This window comes from Rhea americana, unplaced genomic scaffold (genome assembly GCF_003343005.1).
Source record: "Rhea americana isolate MKP2758 unplaced genomic scaffold, rheAme1 scaffold_101, whole genome shotgun sequence".
In the NCBI taxonomy this organism is placed as follows: Eukaryota; Metazoa; Chordata; class Aves; order Rheiformes; family Rheidae; genus Rhea; species Rhea americana.
The window spans coordinates 2325697-2349032 of record NW_028185051.1 but is presented as its reverse complement, the minus strand read 5'-3'; the positions used below and the strand labels follow the sequence as shown (position 1 = coordinate 2349032).

The 23336-nt window shown below is 37.3% G+C and overlaps 1 protein-coding gene across 1 annotated transcript in view; it reads left to right on the top strand.

The window, feature by feature from the left end:
• Window positions 1-23336, top strand: part of DSCAM (DS cell adhesion molecule) — a 391004-nt gene that overhangs the window by 332562 nt on the left and 35106 nt on the right. The window contains exons 24-30 of the mRNA XM_085305248.1: window positions 2832-2949; window positions 3762-3925; window positions 7254-7352; window positions 7945-8133; window positions 10197-10487; window positions 15762-15938; window positions 21902-21932. Of these exons, the coding sequence (XP_085161374.1) occupies window positions 2832-2949; window positions 3762-3925; window positions 7254-7352; window positions 7945-8133; window positions 10197-10487; window positions 15762-15938; window positions 21902-21932 (1069 nt within the window). The remainder of the gene's footprint in view (window positions 1-2831; window positions 2950-3761; window positions 3926-7253; window positions 7353-7944; window positions 8134-10196; window positions 10488-15761; window positions 15939-21901; window positions 21933-23336) is intronic.

The following is a 23336-nucleotide window of genomic DNA, read 5'->3' as shown; positions in this document are numbered from 1 at the left end:
GGTAGTTAAATCAGTCCATGGCTTGTGGCATTATAGACTTTCATAGATCTTTTCCAGAACAAGTGCCCTTAAGAGAGCCATAGTGGAAAATAAGATTGTATCATTAGACGTAATGAGTGACTAGTGTCTTTGTGTCTTTCTGCAGTACCACCTCCTCAAAGCAGCAAGGCTGTGAGCACCCTCCTGCCACAGTTAATCATTAGATCTCCCAGAAGGAGGGAGCAAGAAGAGCTTAGCTACTGTTTAGCCAGGAGTGGGCACTTTGATTTTTCACTGTCAGGAAAGTAATGTTGTCCTATTACCTAACCTTAACTTTCTCTTTTACCCTAATTGACTAAAACAGCTATTTCTTATGTTTTCAATTAAAATTTTAACCAAGAAAAATATCTTGAGAAGCTTAGTCTTCCACAACACTTGAAGAGAACATAGGAAATGCAGTCCAAACTGATTGTATAATGTATGGAATCATTTCTTTTTATGAATTTCTCAAGTCTCATTGCAGCCCACTGAAGTAATTTTCCGTCACTCTTCAAGGCTTGTTCTTTTATGCATGACTTTATTTTAAATAGTGTTTGAAGAGGATAAAAAGCCGTTAGATGAAACATCGCAGTTATATTTGATGCTAGCTCTCATTTTCTTGTTTTTCTAATTGGTGCAAAATGGATTTGTGAGTGTGCRTTCTCATCAACATGCATGACTGAAGTAGACCAGGACTGAAAGTACAGTATTTGGTGTATCTGCATTCAGTATGAGCTTCTGAAATGTATAATTAAAGACCAATATGAATYCTAATTCTATCAAGGGTCGTTCTTGAGTAACACAATATGTTGAAGCTCTTACATGATCTTGCTGGTTCTGTGTACTATACAGTGAAACTACAGGACATATCTGTTCATATATTTAGGTGAAGTGAGAGCTGATAGGAATAGAACTGACTTAAGAGTTTTTCCCATTTGTGGATTGCAGATAGGCTCTTTGCAAGGTACTAAYGTGTTAGTCAGTGTAAGTTTATTTTGCTTAATTCCCTAACTGTTGTAAAAAGCCTATCCCTCTTATACTTACATAGAAAATGTCATACTCAAAAAATAGTTCTGAATTCTGGAGCACTTAAGGGATATATTAAAAATGAGCAAAATCTCACCATGTGTTGGTATTTAAAAATAAATTGAGCTTTCTCAATAAAAAAGACAAGACTATTTCCAGGCAATATGTTAGAACTACGCTTCCTGACAAAATACAAAAGAAACTTCTCTTGACTTGTATTGAACTCAGTGAATATAGAAATCTTAAGTGAAAAATATGCAATGATCTGTACATTCTACAGTGAATTCTTTCACATTTTCCAAAGAGAGCTCACTGTACTTTCCACATTAGAGCTCACTGTTCTTGTATATCTTAGTCTCTACAAAAATACCTGGCAGATAATATACAGAAATATTCATCTGGTGTTCTCTTTTGAAGTCCAATAAAAACTTCATGAGTCCAAACTGGTGTGAAAAACAGTAAATTCTTCAAAAATCACTGAGTGTGATTGCTTTTATCTTTTTGAGGACATGTCTAAGCTCTCATATGAATGAATTCTGAGGCATCTAGAAACTTCTCTACATATTCAATCCAATATTTTGGAGAATTATCTAGGTTGTTTTGTAACTGGAGTCATGCTTATTTCTAGTAATCCCCAGCTGTCAGAATAGCTCAAATTTTTCATTGCAAATTAAAGCTGAACATTCACTGCCAGATCCACACATTGMCCAAAATGGTGAAAAAGAGCTACCTTGTCTAAAAATGAGCTGGAAAATATGCTAGTGAAGTTTGGATCTTTTTGTTGGAATCACAGTTACACCAGCCAACTAAACTCTGTGATAACCCTTCTGTCCTAGCCTGTAGCTGGCACAATAGATTATCTGTAATTATAGTCTCAAATGTTGATGTCCATCAACCTGTGGCTAGAGTTAATACGTACTGGACTACAGGATAGCATCATATCATTCATGGTAATAGGTCTGTTTTTTCATGAATAATCAGTTTGGACTGGAGATAGCAAAGAGCACTTGAAGAGAGCTTCATATCGTCCATGATATGCACAAAGAGTTGAGAGAAGACTGTTTATTGTAGGTAGCCAGAATCAACCAGATATAGAGCAGAGCGCAGGAAAAGTTATGACTGCAAGATTAGAGTATAACAGAAACATGGAAAGAGTTTTTTAGACATGGCGTATTTTAGAGGAGAGAGGGGTTTAAAACAAAAGTTATCTACTGAATCAATGAAAGCACTGATTCATCGTTATAGAGGTTATCCAAATTACCAAAATCCAGTTGAGAAATTGAGAACAAAACATATAACTTTCGCCTCAAGTATGTTAGCTTTTCTTAAGTGAATCCAAGCCTTAATATAGCAAGAATGATATATCAATAATTTAGTTTTTGTAAGACAGCTGTCTACTGTGGATACTTCATTCTAGAAGTTTGTTTGGGGAGACAAATGTAATTTTGTCTCCCTTTGATGTAATTTCAGTGCATAATTTCTGCTGAGAGGTATATGAAGATCAGTAAAAGAGATCAATTACTCTTTTTACCTTTTTCCCCACAAGGATTCTTCTAGTTCTCTTCCTAGTTTCTCTTTCAGTTACTTGTCTTCCAAACACTAAAAATGTATTATTTGTGCTTGAATGAGTAGCTGATATTATGAGTTAAAAGGAATTAGTTTCCTAAAAGCACAGCTTGAAGCGGATTGGTTTCATTTTCAATATTTGATAATGAATATTTGTGTTTCCCCTCCAAGGGCTRTATGAATGAGCACTTCACTTCAATCTTTCTCTCTCTTTTGCTCAGCTCCTGCCAGAATTTTGACATTCAGTGGCACAGTCACAACTCCCTGGATGAAGGACATTGTCCTCCCTTGCAAAGCCGTTGGAGATCCAGCTCCGACAGTCAAATGGATGAAGGATAGGTAACCAGCACCTCATAGCTCAAATGTTTAGTTTACTTATTTGATTAAAAACCTGAAGGTGGCAATGCCTGTGATCCTGTGTGGTTGTGTTAGGAAGGAGAAGAGTTGTTTACACACTGTCACAGTAGACAAGGAGTTTAAAAATTCCTTGACCTAAAACTAATTGGCTGTCAAGATTAGAAAGTATCAAAAAACAGGAAAAGTTATGAAGAAGGGAAAAGGTAGATATTCAAAATGTTAATACTAGGAGTCATTTTAAGCCCACAAAAAAAAAAGAATTATTCCAGGAAAGCAAAATGTCTGGTATGTTTTCATCATGCAGTAGAGTGCCGAACATAAGCCAAGTCTTTTACACATATCTTGTTTGGTATGATTCTGTTTTGATCTTCAGCTTCACAATTGGACAGAAGCACACAGATCATAAAAATTTTCATCCAAGCAGTAGATCAAAAGTGATACTGCAGAGTTATAAGGTGTCTTGTGCACTGATGCCCATACGTATTATTTTATAAGGCTGGACATTGTAGCCAGAGTCTACCTTTTACCCTGATTTTGGTATTCTTATGAAATAGCAGATAGCTAAGGAGGGAGGGAGTTCTCATTTCCACTCAAACTGGGGCTAAAGCATTTGCTTCTTTAAGCATATGGCAGCTGTTTCCCAGCAGAAAATTGTCCTATACTATCTTATTTAAAAAGAATCCCCATTCTCTTTTCTTTCCTCATTTCTATTCTTAGTTGCTTGAAATAATCCATTTCTGAGTAATTTTGATTGTAACTTCTTTAATGTATGCACTTTGTTTCCTGTGAGGTAGTAACGGGACACCCAGTCTAGTGATGATTGATGGGCGAAGAAGCATCTTTAGCAATGGTAGCTTTGTCATCCGAACTGTGAAAGCAGAAGACTCTGGCTACTACAGTTGTGTGGCCAGTAATAACTGGGGATCAGATGAAATAATTTTGAATTTGCAGGTACAAGGTAAGATTTTTTGACATCTTTAATAATTGTTGTTGCAGCTATTAATTGGTATGGCTTAGTAAAACATAGATGAGTTTGCAACTGTATGTAAAATATTAATATTAATAGGTATTAATATAACTTTAATGATTCCAATTCAATAAATAAAAAAGATTTTGCTGGTTGTTCTGATTCAGTTATCAATATTTTATGATATAATAATGTTTTGCTTTTAGTGGAACAGTTCACACACTTGCAGTTATGCTTGTATGTAAGTTTTTGCAAAATTGGGAACTGAGTCTTTGCACTCAGTTATTTTCCAGTTCTTCACACAGAAAATAGAATCTTAGGCCTCCTTCATATAAAATGTACCTGTATTTATTTACATTTTGTAAAATTCAAAGAGAGCTGAAGGCCTTTTCTTTAACTTCTAAGAAGCTATCAACAGAAATTTGCCTCTGTGTTGAGAACTTGGACAAAAATGTCATTCTGCAAGAGCAGGATTTTATTGATGGTGCATGTGAGGAAACATTTAAAATATCAGTACAACTTCGACTAGCAGTTCTTACCAGTTACTTTTCATACGTGTTTTGGAATGTATATAATGTACCTGATATGGTGTGTACATGTATAAAAGCAATGACAATATAGAATTACATATTAACAATAATGTGAACCAGAGCATGTGCATTCACATAAAAAGAATTCGCAACCCACTAGATTTTCTTGCTCACTGTACTGTAGCAAGACTTGAATGAATACTCAGACCCTAAACACACTTCAATTGTCAACAAACTGTTGTACCAAAGGGAAGCAAATAACAGAGCTGAGAATATGGGCTATTCTGTGGCCACTCTCTGTCCTGTCCCTAGACAGGCAATCTAAATTTTCAGAGTGAGTAGCCCCGTATTTTAGAACACAGAAGGAGATGATCTCAACCACAGTGCAGATCTCTCTGCATAAACCGAACCACTAAGCCCTGAAACAGATGYCACAGTGTATATTAGCTTATCTAAACTCCATCAGAGAGCCTAAAGACGCTCATTTGCAATGTCTGAAGCATGACCACAGCAGGAAGTAAGGAGAAAAACACTATCAAATGGAAACCTTATATTTATACTTCACTAAGTACTTTCATAATCACATATTCTTGCTGCTACTGAGCTGCAGTAACTAAAAGCAGATCAATAGTACTTCCCTGTGGGATAGAACAAGACTGGCATTTAATATATAGGACTATCATCTTATGTGAGTAGGGTGAAGCTCTGATTAAAGGTTTTACAATAAATCTTATAGAGTGCAGTTTGTGCAGTCTCTCTGCATGAAATCAACCAAGTCAGTCAGAATAATCCATCTCATGTAAGGAATTTTCCTTTAGTGTAGAAAGTGTCTGTGTTGTTTTCCTCACCATTATTTAACCCTGTAAGTGCAGCAAAATCAATATTTCTCTGAACTAGTCCTTAGCTGTAAAGCAGGAGCCTCAGCTTGACAGCTGCACTCATTATTTTGCAATCTGATGACTTGAATGTTAGCGGAGCCTAAGAGCTCTTCTGAGTTTTACTCTGTTAAAAGAGCTTTCTCTAAACATAGGAAAAGAAGGCAATTTTCTCTGGCAGCAGACTGCTATATACGATAAAACATTTGTGACCTCTGTGCTGCCTCTCCTATGCCCCAGGCTTGAAGAGTTGCCAATGGGACTGGGGTCTATAGGACAGTAACTACTACAGGGAAATGACTGTTTTTCCCAACAGCATCCACCAACTTCCCCATCCCTTTCCACATCTGAGGTATAAGGAACAGCAGTAAGTGTGACTGTGTTGGAGTCTTTCTGCTCTGGCTTTCCTACCAGCTCCACTTGGATCCAGTTCCCATGATGGGCATGTTCGATGCCTTGCTCCTCGCTCTTGAGGCAGTGAAACTCAATCTTGTCTACATTTCCATAGAAAGCTGACGCTTGTTAAGAAAACAATCTGCAAGACGAGCCAGATCTAATGCTGCTGTGTATTACCAGAAGGATTTGAAATAAGAACTTCTCTCAGCTTCTGAATCTAGAACTGCAGACATAAAGCACTAGAGTAAACTCTGAGTAAATATTTACCCTTTCGGCAGGCTGTAATACTAATTTGACTAGCCCTTTGAAATTTCTCCTGTCAATCACCTCTTTGCCTGTTAACAAACAACATTAATTTCCGCTACCCTACTGGTTTTGTGCCATGGTTCTGATTTCCTCAGTAGTACAACAGGACTAGCTAAACGATTCAGGAAGAAGTCAAAGATGATCTCTCCTGAATCATTATGATATWGACCCAGCAGACATGATTTATTTGATAGACTCAAGATATTTTTGTCACAGTGAGAAGAAGGCTGGCTAGTTTGCCATGGTTGCGCCCCTGACCACTGAACTCTGCAAACCCAGCTGCTATATCTTGATGCAATGTAGGGTCCCTTTTGCTGTGTTTAAACTGTACACTGAGCTCCTCTCAGTCTCATTTCACTAACATTGTCCCAGTTCCCAGTCCCAGTTCTCCTAGGTCTAGGAGACTTAGTGGAACATAGCATTGTTCCTTCTCTGCCCTTTCATGCTGGATTTTCTTCCAAAGGAAACCAGACGTGGGCAAAGGATAGAAGATAAGACTTGTGTGTTATCCCTGCACTCAGGAGCTCGTCCTGGGAACTGTGAGGTTCTTAGGTCCCACAGATTAGATATAACCCTAATGTAGAACCCTAATGGGAAACAGAATTGAAGTTTTTCCAGTTTTATTCAGCCCTTGATGATAGAATTGTGTCTTCTTTATGCTGATAGCCTCAGTGAATGGATAGTGTAATCTGGAGGAGCAATGACACTGTTTCTGATCACAGATCTGAGCGACTTAGCTAACCCTCACAGTTACACTTGCACAAACTGTCTTCATGCACTTTCATAATTTACTTTTGCTATATGAGTATAAATGCCACATGGGTGTGGCATTCCTTTGCAAGTGGACCTCTGTTTCCCATCAGTGAAAATTTACCTTTCTTTCTCAAAACCAGACCTGAAAAATAGTGGAAAACAATGTTTGGATAGCTCGGTATGTCATTTAAAAGGAGATTTGGCAGCAGAGGCTCAAAATCCAGAGAAAAGTAAGGGTTAAGAACCGAAAGACAAAGTTTTGTAGAAATTGAAATATAGAAAATGAGAGCTTGTCTGCTCTGTCGTAACCAAGGATGTCAGCTAAACAGACACTTTGACAGAAATCATTTGCATTTTTTGCAACTCAAAACAATTATTTTATAAATGACTGTTAGAAGGGTTTAAGATCTCGCATAATCATTTGGATCTATTTTTTGTTTTTAACTGTTTCCCATCTAGTTCCACCAGACCAGCCTAGACTTACTGTATCCAAAACTACATCTTCCTCTATCACTCTTTCCTGGATACCTGGAGACAATGGTGGCAGTTCTATCCGAGGTAATAAAATTCAGGTTAATTGCAACTTCTTACTAAATTATCAGATATTGATAGGATTAATATATAATTATGAATGGCTACAAAAAAAAAAAAAAAGAAAGAAAAAAAGAAAAATAAAGCAATCTGTATTGCTGACAGCACCTAATGTGTATTATCGTGATGATAACAGCTTTCAGGAAATTGCAGTTTTTCTTTGGTGTGGTTTAATCACAGCTTTAATCAGTTCTTTTCCAGTGAACCCTCAGTTGTTATGACAGTTACTCTGTCTGATTTTCCAGACATGTAAACTCTAAAAATGCATTTTTTTGAGGGTCCAGGTTCATCATTTGGTGTTTGCTGCTGATTAAAAGATGTTTAGAAACGTCTATCCCTTTCTCTTCCCTTTGAAGTTATTGTAAAGACGGTATTTAAGCTGCTGTAAGAGTAGCAATATGTGCATTGCTTGGTATGTTTTAGTCAGGGGAGAGCTATATGTCTTCCTGTGCACAGGACTTTTATGTTTCTACAAGGTCTTGAAAATGACTTGTCATATTACCTGTAGAATTTGTAGTTTGTGTCTGGTTTATCGTTGCCATCTGTGCTTTTCCTGCAGGTTATATTTTGCAGTACTCTGAAGATAACAGTGAGCAGTGGGGTAGTTTTCCCATTAGCCCTAGTGAGCGGTCCTACCGTTTAGAAACGTTGAAATGTGGCACTTGGTACAAGTTTACGTTAACTGCTCAGAATGGAGTGGGACCAGGACGTATCAGCGAGATCATTGAGGCCAAAACCCTTGGAAAAGGTATGTTGATTTCTATCCTCCTTTCTCACCTAAAGCTCAGGCACTCTGCTATACATCTTGGCTTGATTAGAATATGGCTTTGGATATTTAAATACTAGCTTTAAAAACATTTCTGATTGTGTTCATATGATGACAGAAAAACCTGTCACTGTGGGACTCAGGGTACAAATCAGATGTTATCTTTTCCTTATTTCTCTAATAATTTTGTTCTGAGATGAGTTGATAGATACTCGAGGCAGGAGGCTCTCATGTCTTCACTGYTACAGTTTACAGCAATTCCACTACTGCTGTTGCCAGGAGGAATTGTTTTCCTCACCTGGTGTGAAAATGTAGGGTTTTATTTGTCTGGATGCTTAAAGAAGATAGGCAATACATTCATGTGTAGTGCAAATAAAGCCAATATCTCATTTCCCCTCCAAGTTGGTATTGCAGGAGCCATACAAGTTGCACACTTGGAATAGGATAACTACTRAAAATAAAAGAAACATTTGCATAAGGTTCTGCAAGGAAAAGCAACCAAAATTTGCAGGATTCATAAGGAACACAGTGGCACAGAATCACAAATCCTCTGCTCTTCCCATGGCTCCTGTTGTGCTGGTTGCTGAGGATACAGTTCCACAATGTGTATATGTGTCACAGTTATGAACAAATTTGGCAACAGACCTAAAGAGACAATTTTGAAAATCTCGTCAGTAAGTACACAGTGGAGAAGCTTTTCATATACCCTAAAGATCACCTCATCTTGCATCTCTTCACCCTGCAAGAAATACTCTGATTTGGGAGCTCTTTCATAATAAAGACAGTTTATTGTAGTAGTTATGTTGGTCCTTCTTCATATTCTTCATCAGATCTGTCCCACTGCTGATCTTCAAAACAGCATAGCAGTGCAAACATCTTATTTGGCACTCGGTGACATAAGGAAACTTTGGTATGCAGTAAATATGATTGGTGTGATTTACTGAAGCTTAGGAGGCCTGCAGATCACTGGCAAGCGTGCTGAGATTATCAGTGGTCAGGGAGGATGATCTGTTGACTTTACAGAAAGGGATATTTAGAGGAAGGGATGTGAATGTTCTGATTTTCTTTGCCTGAAATGTAGGGATGAGGGGAGGGTTACACATGCTTCAGGTAATGTGCTTCATGGGAAAGCAAATCACCCAACTGTTTGAGTTTTTTTGGGACTTGATATATATGCCTGGAAGCACCCCTGTAACATTTACAGACTGAACCAGGTTTTGTGTGATTTAGAATATTTTACATTATTCTTATTCATATGAGAGTTGCACTATCAGCTCTTCAATTCTCTGTCACCTCTGCTATCATTACCCCTGTATTAAGTAGAGCTATACAAAAAAACATAAATGTATATATCAGCAGAAACCGGCATTTGATCTCAAAGCAGGAAAAAGATGTTGAAATGTYGACCCCTTTCTAAATGAAAACGTCTTAATTCATGAATACAAAACTAAATATATGTACATAGTATCTTCAAATATAACACATTTAATTTCATCATATTAGTGTTTCAATAATTCGATTTTTTGTCGAGTTTTCCTCAAAACTGGCTTTTTTTCCCAAAATGAAAGCCTATGTACTCTCAAACGCGTAAATGTCCAAATTCACTTCAGAAGAAGGCTAGGGCACTAATAGACATAATAATATTACCTCCAAATTTACTTGTCTTTTATGTTATTTTTACATAGTGTTCTGAATCCTTTCTTTCCTGCATAGTAATGAGCAGGGACTTTTGCCAATATAAGGTGTCTGCGCTAGATTTTCAAGCTAACTCATGCAAGTCCATGTGAATGGGTAAGGTCCATGCAAAAGTGTATGGATATTTTTCCACGTATCGATTTGAAAATCTGGATGTAAGTCTGGTACAAAGTATAAAGAGGCATTCAGGAAGGGGTAGAAAAAGGCACAGAATATATTGACTAGCAAGGTGTTAAATTTAAAATGAAATTAGGAGTGTCCTAGCAATTATTTTTTTAGATTTATATCTCTGAGAGTTCCCTGTCTATGAATACAGAAGCATTTCACTTAAAAAACATCGTTCTTTTCAGAGCCACAGTTTTCTAAGGAACAAGAGCTCTTTGCTAGTATCAACACCACAAGAGTGAGACTCAACCTTATAGGCTGGAATGACGGTGGCTGTCCTATCACCTCTTTCACTCTGGAGTACCGGCCGTTCGGGACAACTGTCTGGACAACTGCTCAGCGGACATCCCTTTCAAAGTCCTATATACTGTATGACCTCCAAGAGGCAACCTGGTATGAACTGCAAATGAGAGTATGCAACAGCGCGGGCTGCGCTGAAAAACAAGCTAAATTTGCAACACTCAATTATGATGGCAGTAAGTATATCTTTGAATTTACTTGTCTGAGATACAGTTTTCAGTCTAATTTCCTGCATGACTGTGCTTATGACTTTCTGTCTCTATTTTTTCCACAAAACCCTTTCTGATGCTGCTAGCCACCCGAATAGAGGATAAGAGTCTCAAAGATGTAAAATGCCTACAGATTTCATGACAATAGGCAACAAGGTAGAAAAGAAGAATCATATCTTTGCCCTGATTGATGAGAAGTCCCACATCAAAGTCAGTCAACCGTGAGAGAAGGAACTGTAGGAAACCAGGTTTCATTAGTTGCAGTGCTCAGAGAAGCTTTTGCTAGAATTTCATGCAACTTTTCCATGAAATTTTTGTCATCCTTACAATTGTTTCCTGCAGCCATTCACGAATGTGACTGGCCTCATTGCTGTTCCATGTGATGTCCTTGTGACATAATTCAAAACCCATTATGTGACACAACGGAGCAGCTAACTAGCTTGTCTTCTGGGAGAGCCTCCAGACAGCATTCTCCAAGGGCAAAGCAATGGCAATGCTATTATCCCTATTTACACATAGGGAAGAGTGAAACTAATGATTGTGACAGATGGTTCTGTCCTACCCAGCAGTAGGATGTAGGAGTTGAAGGAGTTGTTGCATCCTGCCTTTCTGCCAGAGGTTACTGCCTACCCCTGCAAAAGCCAGAACAAGAGGGCAAGAGCAAATATGCCAATTTGTCAGACACTCTAGCTCTTATTAAAACTACTGGCTGCACATGTGTTCTGCTGACTCTGCAGTGGGAAATGGCAGTATTTCTGGCAAGAAGGCAGGACATATGACTCTGGATGGTAATCTCTTAAATTACTCTAGTGTGAATTGCCGGAGTTTTCTTGAAGACATCCAGGTTGATATGTTTTTGTGTGGACAAGGATATTGTACTGTATTGTGCAATCAGTTGGCTACCTTTATACTGATAAATAAACCTACAGGACTATTGAGCAAGTTGAAACACTGAACTGACAATTGCCCAGCTAAAGCACCAAATTACCAGTCATTCGTGATTCTGTATTGTTAASACATCTCCCTGGCAAGGTTTTGATCCCTGTAAACCAGCATTCTCCAAGACAATACCTATATGTGGCTCCRGGAAGAGAAGGCAGGAAGGGACTATTCACAGTCACTAGTGCAGATGATGAATCAGGCAAGATTTAAATCCTTCCATTTTACACATCCTCCAATGCTATCCTAGCCTTTGCACTAGATGATAGATACCCATCAGTTCTTGCAGATAACTAACAACATACGTCCTAATGCCCCACCATTTTGCAAACAGCACATGCCCCCTGGTTTGGGCTGTGAAATTACCATCTTGGTGAGCTGCCACTCAATCCTCACATTATTTCAGACATTCCAAAAAGTTAAGAAAAAGATTTTATCTTAGCACTACAGAAGMCCATAGGAAACCAACACTCAAGTACTTATCGTGTGAATGCTGTCTGGTCTTACCAGATGGCCATAAGACCAGATAATTGTCCCCAGACTTGTTTTATTGAGTGATATAGACATTGTCAGTAATAACTTGCTCACTTAGTATTTACCCATCCCATCCTCATCAGTATCTTTCTACAGATAGCACCCAACTTACTTTCTTTCTTTTTTTTTTTTTTTGACAGTCACAATTATTGTTATGCATAGATGGCTGGGGCAAGCGGTCTTGCCATATGCAAGTCCAGAGCCTTAAATTCTTACTGATAGCAGTGAAATCAAATGTAATCTCAAATATATTCTTATCATGAGCTGATTTTAAATGTTGCTAGACTCTGCTTTTTGTTTAGGAGATGATACGTAACATGATTTCACTTACTGTGACCTACATGCCATTTGATTTTGTGTTTTGCTGTATGGCATCTTTAAAAGTGAGAAAATGAAGCAATAAAATGTTTATAGTATTAAATTTACTGGGCCACTGCTTCTGGTCAGCTAGAAAATTTCTCATCTATGTCATTGATGGTTTTGTTTGTCAAGTGACCTTTGCCAGAACTAGATGGTGCCTTAGAGAGGCAACCTAGTCTCAAATACTGACTGCAAGATTGAGAGTGGAAAATATGGCTGGAAAAACATATGTCAGTTTTCAGGTTTTCTGAATTTGTTATATTTAATGGAGAACTAAAACCAAATCAAACCGTTATTATCATCAGTGATATCAAAACTGCAGCATATTTCCACACTAAGGATTGCACAGAAGAGCTATCTGAGTGCTTCTAAACAAAAGCTATCCCTACAGAGTCCTCATTCATTCAGGAGTAGGTTGTGTAGATTTAAGGCACTTCAGTGCCAGAAAATAGTTTCTGATTAGAAATCAACCTATTCTATCAATACATCTTAAAAATTTTTTGGCTTTCATAGGAAGTAAGTTTTTAGTTTACCAATTTTTCATTTACTACAGCAATGAAAAACTCCTGACCAACACTACTTTTTAATGCTAACTATACCCCTACCATTAATTCCCTTTGTGATGTGAGTTCCTTCCAGGTTCTTGGAGTTCCAGTTGCCCTTTAGGGTAAAATAAATATAATGATAGCTTTTTAAAGATTTGATAATACTTACACAAAAGTTCTAGGTACAATATGCTAACAACAAGCTTAGTAGTGTTAATAGTCTTAAGATAAAACTTTCGCAAACCTAATAGCAAACTTTGTCAGTTGTTTTTTGGGACTCAGTAACTGTTCGTGTCTGTGAGAGAGCTCCTGAGAAATATTGTCTGTCTTAAATCTCTTCATGGTGAGTTAGGTCACAAGGCTAATGGCAGATCTACATGCAACTCTTTGCTTTCCATATTTCAGCTAACCATTTTAAGCTTGCAGAAATTTGTGACCTTCCTGCCCTCTGTTTTTCAGAACATTTACACGCAATACTTAGGGAGATATTTTTAGCTATGTGCAGCTGTAGTAGGTAGTGCTGCAGAGGCGCTTCCCGGCTCTGAGATCAGCTCCTCAATAGCCCTCATGTTAAATCAGATCAACGTGGTAGCTTCTCTAAACTTGTGCTAATTGATTCTAGTCCACAAGGGGACTTCCTACATGAAGAACAGTTAAAACAGAGGAAAACACTTGACAGTCCTAAAACCACTGCATGTGCAATGGGAGATGCTGGATGGACTGCACCATGGGGGAAAAGTGGGTCAGAGATGCTCAAAATCCTATGAAGGATTGAATACCAATGTATTTTAGGGCATCACAGGTTGGTGGTGCATTGACCTGAAATAAAATCTTTCCTAATTGTTTGGGATTTTGTTCTGGGAAAAAGCTTTGATTTTTCTACTTGTAATCACAACTTCGAATGACAATAAATGTTTAAATAATGTTTGCTCAATAGATAGCAGGTTTAGGTTTTGAAAATTTCTAATTACTGACTAACCACACATGAATAATGTGAAGGATACATAACTCCATGAAACTTACGGTATTTTTTTTTTAATTAAACATATACTGCCTGTATGCAGTGTTATGAAGTTTACACTTTAGCTATGAAAACCATAATCACTTACCTAAACATCATGGTTTAACTAAAAATGAGGCTACTCTTTTAATTTGACTTGCTTCAAAATATTATGGAGAGCAAGGTATAATTTTAGGCAATATGCAGCCAAATGTCCTTAGCCAATGGTATGTGTGCCTTAACTGAGAACAAAATTCAGTCCTTTAGTATTTAGGAGGATTTAGAGAAGGTTATTAGCATTTACTTCAGGAGTTTGTAGTTCTTTCCATTTCCTCATCTAATTATTTTCTTTGCCTTTAAAATACTGCAAAATTTGTACTTTAGTTAAAACAGAAGAAAAGATCCTGCTGTGTTTTTATATGAACAAGCAATGCAAAATTAGAAAAAGATGAAAAATTGTGGGGAAAAAATGCAATGGAAAATTAGAAAAAGATTCAAAATGCAACTGTAAGAAAACAAATGTTCTGAAGTACCTGAAATAGCTCACAATAGTTCTAACTTTTTTCTTATCTCAATCTCCTTAGGGAAATATTCTTCTCATTACATGCAACTCAAATAGCTCTTCTGAAAAAAATCAGCATAGAATTTTACATTTTCACTGTGATTATGGCACTTACATTGCACTGCATCACAATTCACATTTTTTTTCTGATACTGTATGCTGCATAATGTGGTATAACTATATCACATAATACAGCAATTAAAATGTAAGAAAGGATGTGCCTGTTTTTCTGTCTCAACCTCTTATACTTTCAGCAAGTAAGTAGCCACTTTTATGTTTCAGTAGCTGGTTAAAATTGGATAGCTTCCATCAATAGTCATCACAGTTCACAATACTTGCATATTTCTACTCATTGCAAAGAAATCTGCATTTTATAGCCTCGTTTGTGATTGCATGCAGCAGTTTAATAGTAATCAGGAAATGAGTGAGAAGCCTTCCATAGCTAAGCAGCCTTCCAAAGAATGTACTATATTCTTCTCACATCCTTTAGAAGGAAAGGGGAAGAAATAGTAAAGTTCAAGTATTACATATCACCAGGAAGCCAGGTATATTCAAAATGCAAATATGTCTCACAATGCAAAAGTGAGCTGCCTGCCAATGGCAGTACTCTGTAGATTTATTTGCCACATTTCACTCTCAAAATCTGATCATTTCCATCCAGTGTTACTCTCCTGTTTTACTGATGAGTGTAATGTCAGACAGTCTTTAGCGAATTAGCATCAGATTGGATATCTGAATTTAAGATCAATATCACTGCTGCTTCCTTAAGATATGATGTAAAAAAATGGTTCTGTATAAAGGATTCATCTGATACATGCAGCACAAAATGTACATTGTCAAATTTATTCCTTTATAAAGAAAAGCCCAGCAGAGAGCATAAATTTGTTGCAGTAGTACTATTTTCCATAGTAGGGAGTAATTTAAGTAGATAGTAGGTCAGAGATCTCTTACAGCTTTATAGTGATTTAATATGATTTAAAATTAATGGTAATATTTGACTACGTAATGGCTATGACTTTCCCTCGCAGGTTTTGCCCCTCAAAATAGGACATGTTCAATAAATGCACGTGTTCTCAATTTCTGATAGACTGTGACTCTCTGCAATCAATAGCTTGTTACCAGTGTGACTGATTATTATTTGTACATGGCCATTACACACACAAATATAGCATTCATTCTAAACAGGACAAATCCTTCTTAATGTTTTGCATGTGATTGAAACATCTAACGTGCTATTCGCCCTGAGAACTCAATCTTTTGTCTTCGTTAATAGGCATCTAATATCATGACACTGTTTCCAGGTACAATCCCTCCACTCATTAAGTCAGTTGTGCAAAGTGAGGAAGGGCTGGCAACCAACGAAGGGCTAAAGATGCTGGTGACCATTTCCTGTATCTTGGTTGGGGTCTTGCTGCTTTTTGTGATGCTGCTGATTGTGCGGAGGAGGAGAAGGGAGCAGAGACTGAAGAGGCTGCGAGGTAAGAGGAGAGCTATGGCACTTATTTCTGCATATGCTTACTCCGCTAATAAGAAAATGCAGATGAGGCTGCACACAAGCAAATGGTTTAAACACTAGTTGATATCATTTTCCTATAGCACATTGCAGACATGAGGTAAAGCATACACATCTTTTACAGAACTTCCTTCTTTTTCATTTGTAATAAGTTTCTAAAAATGTCATATCTGTTCTGTAAATTATGATTTTGCACGAGGGATAAATATCTCTCATGTGTTGCTGTTTGTTCATTTTTGATTTTACTTTTTTTTTTTCTCCCTGAGAATGATCTCAACAACCTGAAATCATAATTTTTCCAAAGGGCTAAATCAGATGTTCTGAAGATGGAGGGATTTCTGCTTTCAGGCAAATGCAAACCATGATTCTAAAGTTACAAAATGAAAGTAGCCACGTGTTAGCAGGCTAGAAAACACATCCAGATATTCTCAAATGAGTTACCATAGTCTTTTCCCTATGATGCATTATAGCAGAACTATCACAACGATATTTCATTGTTCGTTGCAGATGAAAAGGTTTTCAAATCATCTATTCTTTATCTCATTTACTTTGTTGCAGACCTGTTTTTTTTCTAATTTTTATTGAAATTTAAGTGTTAGCTATGTGAGTGAGTTACAGATCTGTGAATTCATTCAGTTTTATTAGTCTTCTTGTCTATGCTCTAACTGAACTATAACAAGGGTTTGGACCCTTGCCACTCTGTCACTGTGCAGGTGCTCCTACAGGTTTTCCACTGAGCCTGAGTTTATAACATATGACAGCAGACCTCACTTTGAAGGTGTTTGGATAGGAAAGCCTTTCACATCACGCACTGAATAATAATACTGTAACAATCTGTCATCAACAAAAATGTGTCTGAGAGTTTCCAAGACCCACCTAAATGATTAGTTATTTCTCACCTTAGTATCTATTCTGCTCTCTTGGATCGCGTTTGTCCTTTTGTAATGATTTTTGGTCTCTTATATGATACTGACCAAGTGATTTCTTAATGTTTTCATTGGTAAACTAAGCAGATGCATCTTCTTCAATTTTTTCACTGCAAATTTCCCATTTTTCATTCATTAAATGACTTCTCTCTGGTCCCTTTGCAATCTTTCAGTAGCTTTCCTGACCTGTATACTCTAGAAATGAACTTAGTATGCCAACAGTAGACACAACAGTACCTGATGGAGAGGAAACAACCTTTCTTCTTTGTATTTTTCTGCTCATACCTGTGAAGATCACATTTTTGTCTACAGCATTATATTAAGAGTTTGTGCTTAACTTCTTATCCATTGAGATGACCTGACACTTTTTTGATTGCAGTTAGAACAGGATAATGTTCCCCATTGTATAACTATGGCTTGTATTCTGTTTCTTGATGTATGACCTTATACTAATATATATTTATATATTTGTATTGCTAGCTTATGGCTAGTAGTAATTCAGATTTTTTTGGTAAACTTTTTTAAAGACTGGCCCAATGCCAACTATTTTATGCTCTTGTGGAGATTACTCCATGTTCTAAAAGTCTTACTGACAATCAATAGTACTGTTCTGGAGATGTCTTTAGTAAGTTCTCAAAAAACTCTTGAATTCAAGTTTTCCAAATAAAAACATACTTTGCTTTCCTTGTTACTATGCTTGACATTCTTATGAATTAATTTTGAGAAGGAAACTATACTGTCATTATTACATGTTATGATATATAGTCTTTTTTCTCTTTTTTCAGACACAGGACACGTTTTTCCTAGATCATGACTCTAAAGCCCTTACTGACTTTCCTGTAGTCTACATAGGAAATAATAGTTCTCATAGTGGAACCCGCTAAATGATTTTATACAAGCTCTGATGTAATGCTTACTCTTGTGGCCCAGGAGATGTGTTTTCATTGAACTTGGTTGAGAAAGAAGAGTGGGACTTGTAGACTTATCAGTAGTCCACTCTGCATGTAAACACTTGGATCTATGTTTGTAGATAATGAGAACATGGTTCCAGTTTCAGTGAGGTAAATGTAGGAGCAGAGCAGCATGATCACCATTCTTAGTCATTTTAAAGCTTGTTTTAGTATGTAGAGACTGTAGTGTGTACAGCTAAACATTTGTCTTCTGTGTCGTATCTAGTATGATTTATTTCTCCAAGAATACTCTATTTGGAAGGACAGCACAGTTTTCAGCAAAGCCCTGATATTTGCCTCATTTAGTAGTTTTACTGGTGAGGCACAAGGAGGGCAGTTGACTGCTAGCATTCACAGAGTGATTTGGTAGGTCTCTTTGTGTATTACAAAGAAATCTGATGACTTACCACTCTTCCTCTGCATTATTAATCTAGGTCCACAACAACTGAAATAGCATTCCCTTTGTTTTTAACTTAAACTCACCTTAATCCAAGCAGAAAGTATTAATGCGACCTGATAGTTCAGAAGTGGCAGCATGCAATTTAAAACTGCAGCACAGCCTCTGATTTCCCAAGTGGCAAGCCAAATGTGCTAAGAATTTTAAAGAAGGCTACACCAGCAAATGAAAGTGAGGGCTGCTTCTGGGTCTCTATCCCCCTGTGCAATCATGTGTCAAAGGCACTGTGAAGGGAAGCTTGCCTTTTCACTGAAGGATGCGTGCCTGGACGTGGAAAGTGATGGTCATCTTCACTGTGTCATTCTTAGCCCTTCTGAGCCCCGTTTTCCCCACCAGAAAGCTGGGAAATAGGACACTGCTTGAGAAGATGACTTACTTTATGAAGTACTTTCAACTGATTGATGAAAAGTGTTACATACAAAATGTACACTGGAATCTACAGTCTATACTCATTAGTTTGTGAAACTAGCATTTCTTCTCTAGCTGATGTTTTGGACACCGTTATCATATTCGGTTACCTTAGACTTCTGGGTTTTGCTTTAACAGATGCATACGATGCTTTATTTTCTCATGTTTATTTTGGTCCAGTCACATACTGAACTGTGTGCTCAGTACAGCTATCATTTGTTATGCTAATGGTACTGTCCTTTGTAACAAACTATTTGAAGAACTGATATGTTAAAACCTGATGCTGCAATTTATTTTCTGCAGCACTTTCTCGTTCACCTTTTGACACAGCACATGATCCCTCCCGGTGTTTTTGCTGAGGATGTGCAAACTCTCTCCTTTGTGTCTCTTCCACCTGCAGTATATGTAAATGTGCATTTGAACATGAAGCCACAAGCGTTTAGTGATGAGAAAGTAACATTTTTTCTAGATGTAGCGTGGAACATCAGAATAGACTGTGCAGCACCTGAGAACATGTGAGGGGAAGTTTTTTGAACTGTAAGGAAAAGGCACAGGAGTGAATATATCTGTATGTGGATCCTGGGATGGGATTCATCAAACTAAATATATGCATCTGAGCTGATCACCCAAGACACTCTGGCAATCTAGTCGATACAGTCAATGGAGTACTGGGCAGGATTCATCTCAGCCTGAGTAAATGCCTTTATTTGATCAGATGATTTGGTCCTATACTCCTTCCTGGTTGACTAGATATTGGCTGATGATAAAGGGAATTTGGGGAAAAAAACTAGCTACACTGAGGGCACCCAGTCTTTGATTAGTTGATAACTGATGCCTATTTCAAATGATTGGCACAGGATAGCTGAGATCAATATTGCAAAAGGGGTAGTAAAAGTGCATCAAAAAGAAAGGGAAAAGGAAGGATTAAATGATTGTCTGATTATACAAGTCAGGCTGTTGCTGTGTAATCTCTTTAAGAACTCAGGGCTTGCAGCATTTTTACAGCATTTTGGCTGAAAAAATCCCATAAAGATTGTTATTTTATTCTAGTAAACAAATAAAAAAAGCAAACTGAGGGACACTGGGTCAATCAACTTTCAACTGCATCCACTTGACTTTTCATGAGTGCTGAACTACTTGCTCAAGTATCCCTAGTCTTCACTTAAGGAGGTAATCATTGCTTTGCAAAAGCTGCAACCACAGTGAAAGAAATATGTGGATTATAAATCATCATTATTAAGTGTGCCAGAGGGAGAATGTATGCATTGAATCTCTTCAAGATCCTGGTACTGCAAGAATAACAAGTAGCATCATAATATTTACTGAAAAAGCCACATGGCTTTGAACCAAAGCTTCTGTTTTTTTGSTATTCTTCACAAGAACTAAGTCCCTTCCTGGATACTTACAAATCAGTAGCAAAAACTGTCACTGATGTTACTAGGGAGCAGAAACATACTGTTAGTTTGGTTTATGACAGAAGATAAAACATTGTCATCTTGATACAATATTATTATGCAGTGTTCAAAAGCCGGTCCCAAACTGAGTGAAAAACAGAATAGCTCAGTGTCTGCATAGAACATTATTTGGATTGGATGGGACATCTCATATGAGGAATCCTTCCCTTCATTAGGAATATGCTGTGGTTTGTGTTGAAAAGGGATAGGGGGAAGATTAAAACTAAAGGAGTGGAACAGACTCAGAGGAGGCAGAAAATTTCGGCTTGTAAGAAGTGAGGAATAAAGCCTAATACAATAAGTTGGCAGAATGTCAGAGAAACAAAATGTAGAAAGTCCTTGGAAGTATTTTTTACAAATAAAAGGAGCTCTTTATCCATTCCTTTTAAAATGAATACAAATGTAGCCAGAGTGACACATTAAGATGGTAGTTTATTTCTGCCTACATTCAATGAATTTTAAAGACAAGATCTTATTTAATAAGATCACAAGCTTTAGTAATTGTAGGAGACCCAAGAGGTGATTAAGAAATGAAAAAGGTTTCAGAAGTGACATGGAGAAGATAAAGACAAATTCAGTAAATATCTGAGAAGATGCCAGTAGATACACAAACAGCAGATAAGAGAAGTTGTTTAAAGTTGCACATAGTAGTCCCTGAAGTCTTGAAACTTGGAGTTGTTCAGATTTGAATTTTTCAGATTTGCCTCATTTGTTTACACAAAAAGCTGCTTTGTTGCTGTGCTTTGTGTGCTGTGTTGTATACTTAAGGAATCTGGACTCAGCATTTTTAAGTAAGTTTGTTTAGGGGGAACTGTAGGAAGACAAAATATAGCTGTCTATTTTTGCTGCATAATACAACAGAAATTATTAATGGTGATAAAAGTTTACGAGAGCTACCTGAAGAACCGGGTTGATCTACCAACCTTCACCTGTGTCCTTTAATCTGATATTTACCAGAATAACAATATCTCAGAAGGACTCTGTGTTAGTAATAAGAGTAAAGACAACAACAACAACAGGAATATTTTTCCTTCTGCAGTGTGTTATTTTGCAGAGCTGATTCATACAGGAATAAGCTACCTCCTGTTTTGTATATAGGCTGTCCTCTGAAGACGCAAAAGTATTTTTGCATTATTGCTAGGGGAAAAGCATTCATATTTCACAGCAACCAAACAAGCTGACTCCTTGGAGACTTCCCTTGCTCAGACCTCCATACAGTCAGGTTTCATTTAGAAATGGCCGGCCAGCAGTGGCTCCTCCGGCTCCGGTTCTGTTCCTGCTCGGAGATGGATGCCAGCTTTTTGTATTCTTTCGTACTTTTGCTTCCTCACCCACTCACTCGGTAACTGTGGTTATCGAGTCCTATTATTTGTTATACTGTCTCTCTCTACTTCCAGGGAGTCTCTGTAGCTTTTTCAAGTTGAGTTCTGTCTTACCCCATGCCGACTTTTCGTCAAAGCCAAGAGCAGTTTGCATGTCTCTAAGCATTTTGGGGACTACTGGGGAACTGATCAGGGCTCTGGGGGGCAGAAAGATACAGTCAAATGCAGTTTCAACTAAAGGAGAGACTTTTAGAGACTATTTTATCTTTGCTGCTGATCTGAGAAATGACAGTAGTCTTTTATACATTGCTGATTCAAATCACTTGCTTCCTAATAATTCATCTATCAAACGAAATTTCATTTATAACGCAGACAATACCAGCTCCTGACATTTGTTCCATTTTCTTTTAGATGCAAAGAGTTTGGCTGAAATGCTTATGAGGTAAGAATAAATTTAATATTTTTAAATTTAAACTTGTGTGTCAATTATGGCATCATATTTAACAATGATCATAGAGACAAAAACCTGCTATTCCTACATCCTTTCTCAAAGCACACCATTTGACTGCTTTTTAAGAATTAGGACATATCACTAGTTGGAAATGGGAGAAAAGAGACAATTTGTGAGACAGTATCTGCGAGGGAACACAATGATAAAAACTGAGAACTCTTGTATTAGTAGATCAAATTACAGAACAGATGTAGGTCCATTTGGACATTTTTCCTGTTCAAAAATGTTTTCATAATATGGACCAAAAGTAATTGCTTTTCAGAGATCTTCTGACTGAAGACAGTAAGTGCCTAAAAGCAAATATCTGTAAACTTTATAGTTATATTTTTGTAATTCACTATTGCTAGCTGCTTTTACCCTAAGGTATATGAGAGTGGGAAAATACATTTATTCTTTTTCAGGTTTGTTCCATCAGATCACCATCCAGAAATCTAATTCTGCTGTTGAATTGCAAAAGAATGACTATTCTGGCATCACAATTCTTTCAAAGATGGAAATTTCATAGCTTCAATGTTCATTGTTTTGTCTGGGGAAAATACTGAACTTTAAAGTTATTGCATATATTTGAAAACGGAATCACCAAGGGATTATTTCTAAGTCCAAATGAACCTTGGTTTGCTAGAAAAAGTCTTCATTTTYAACCAACAAATCTGAGAAAGTTATAGATATTTTACCAAGTGTACTATACTCTAAACCTCCTCACCCATGGTCAATTTTACCTGCTATTATAAGAATATACTTATCCAAGACATGGTGACAGATGGATTTAGTGTAAACTCAGCCCTGAAGTATCAGTCTGTAGGAAGTCCTTGGAGCATCCGTATAGTCCCACTGGTTTTAGCAAGACTGGTGATGCAGATCAAGTCATAATGTTCGCATCTGTGGGGTTAGAAATCCCTGCTTGCAGAAGGCTACAGATATAAACAACTTTAAGAAGATACTCGGATATCTTTTCATGTCACAGAAAATGGCACAGCTTAACATATATGGTCTGCTGTTTAAAGAAATGCAAACGACCTGGAATTAAATTCCTGGATAACTACATTCAGCCCCTGTGCTGGTAACCACCGCACACCTACACAAAACCTGTAATGTTTAAAGTGTCCTAAGCCTGGTTAGCTTTACGGGAAAGCCATTGCAGAATCTCTGTCCTCTGACTGTTAGAAAATATCAATTTTCTGACATAAGTGGCTGGTTTTGACTCATTTGTTTTTCTGCCAATGCTGTCCTGCAAAAGAGCTCCTTTCCTCAGTCCTGCCTGAGCAGTCCCAGCCTTTAGCTGTGAACTGATTTTCTAGGTAATTCATCTGCAAATGTTTATTTTAGCTTTTCATT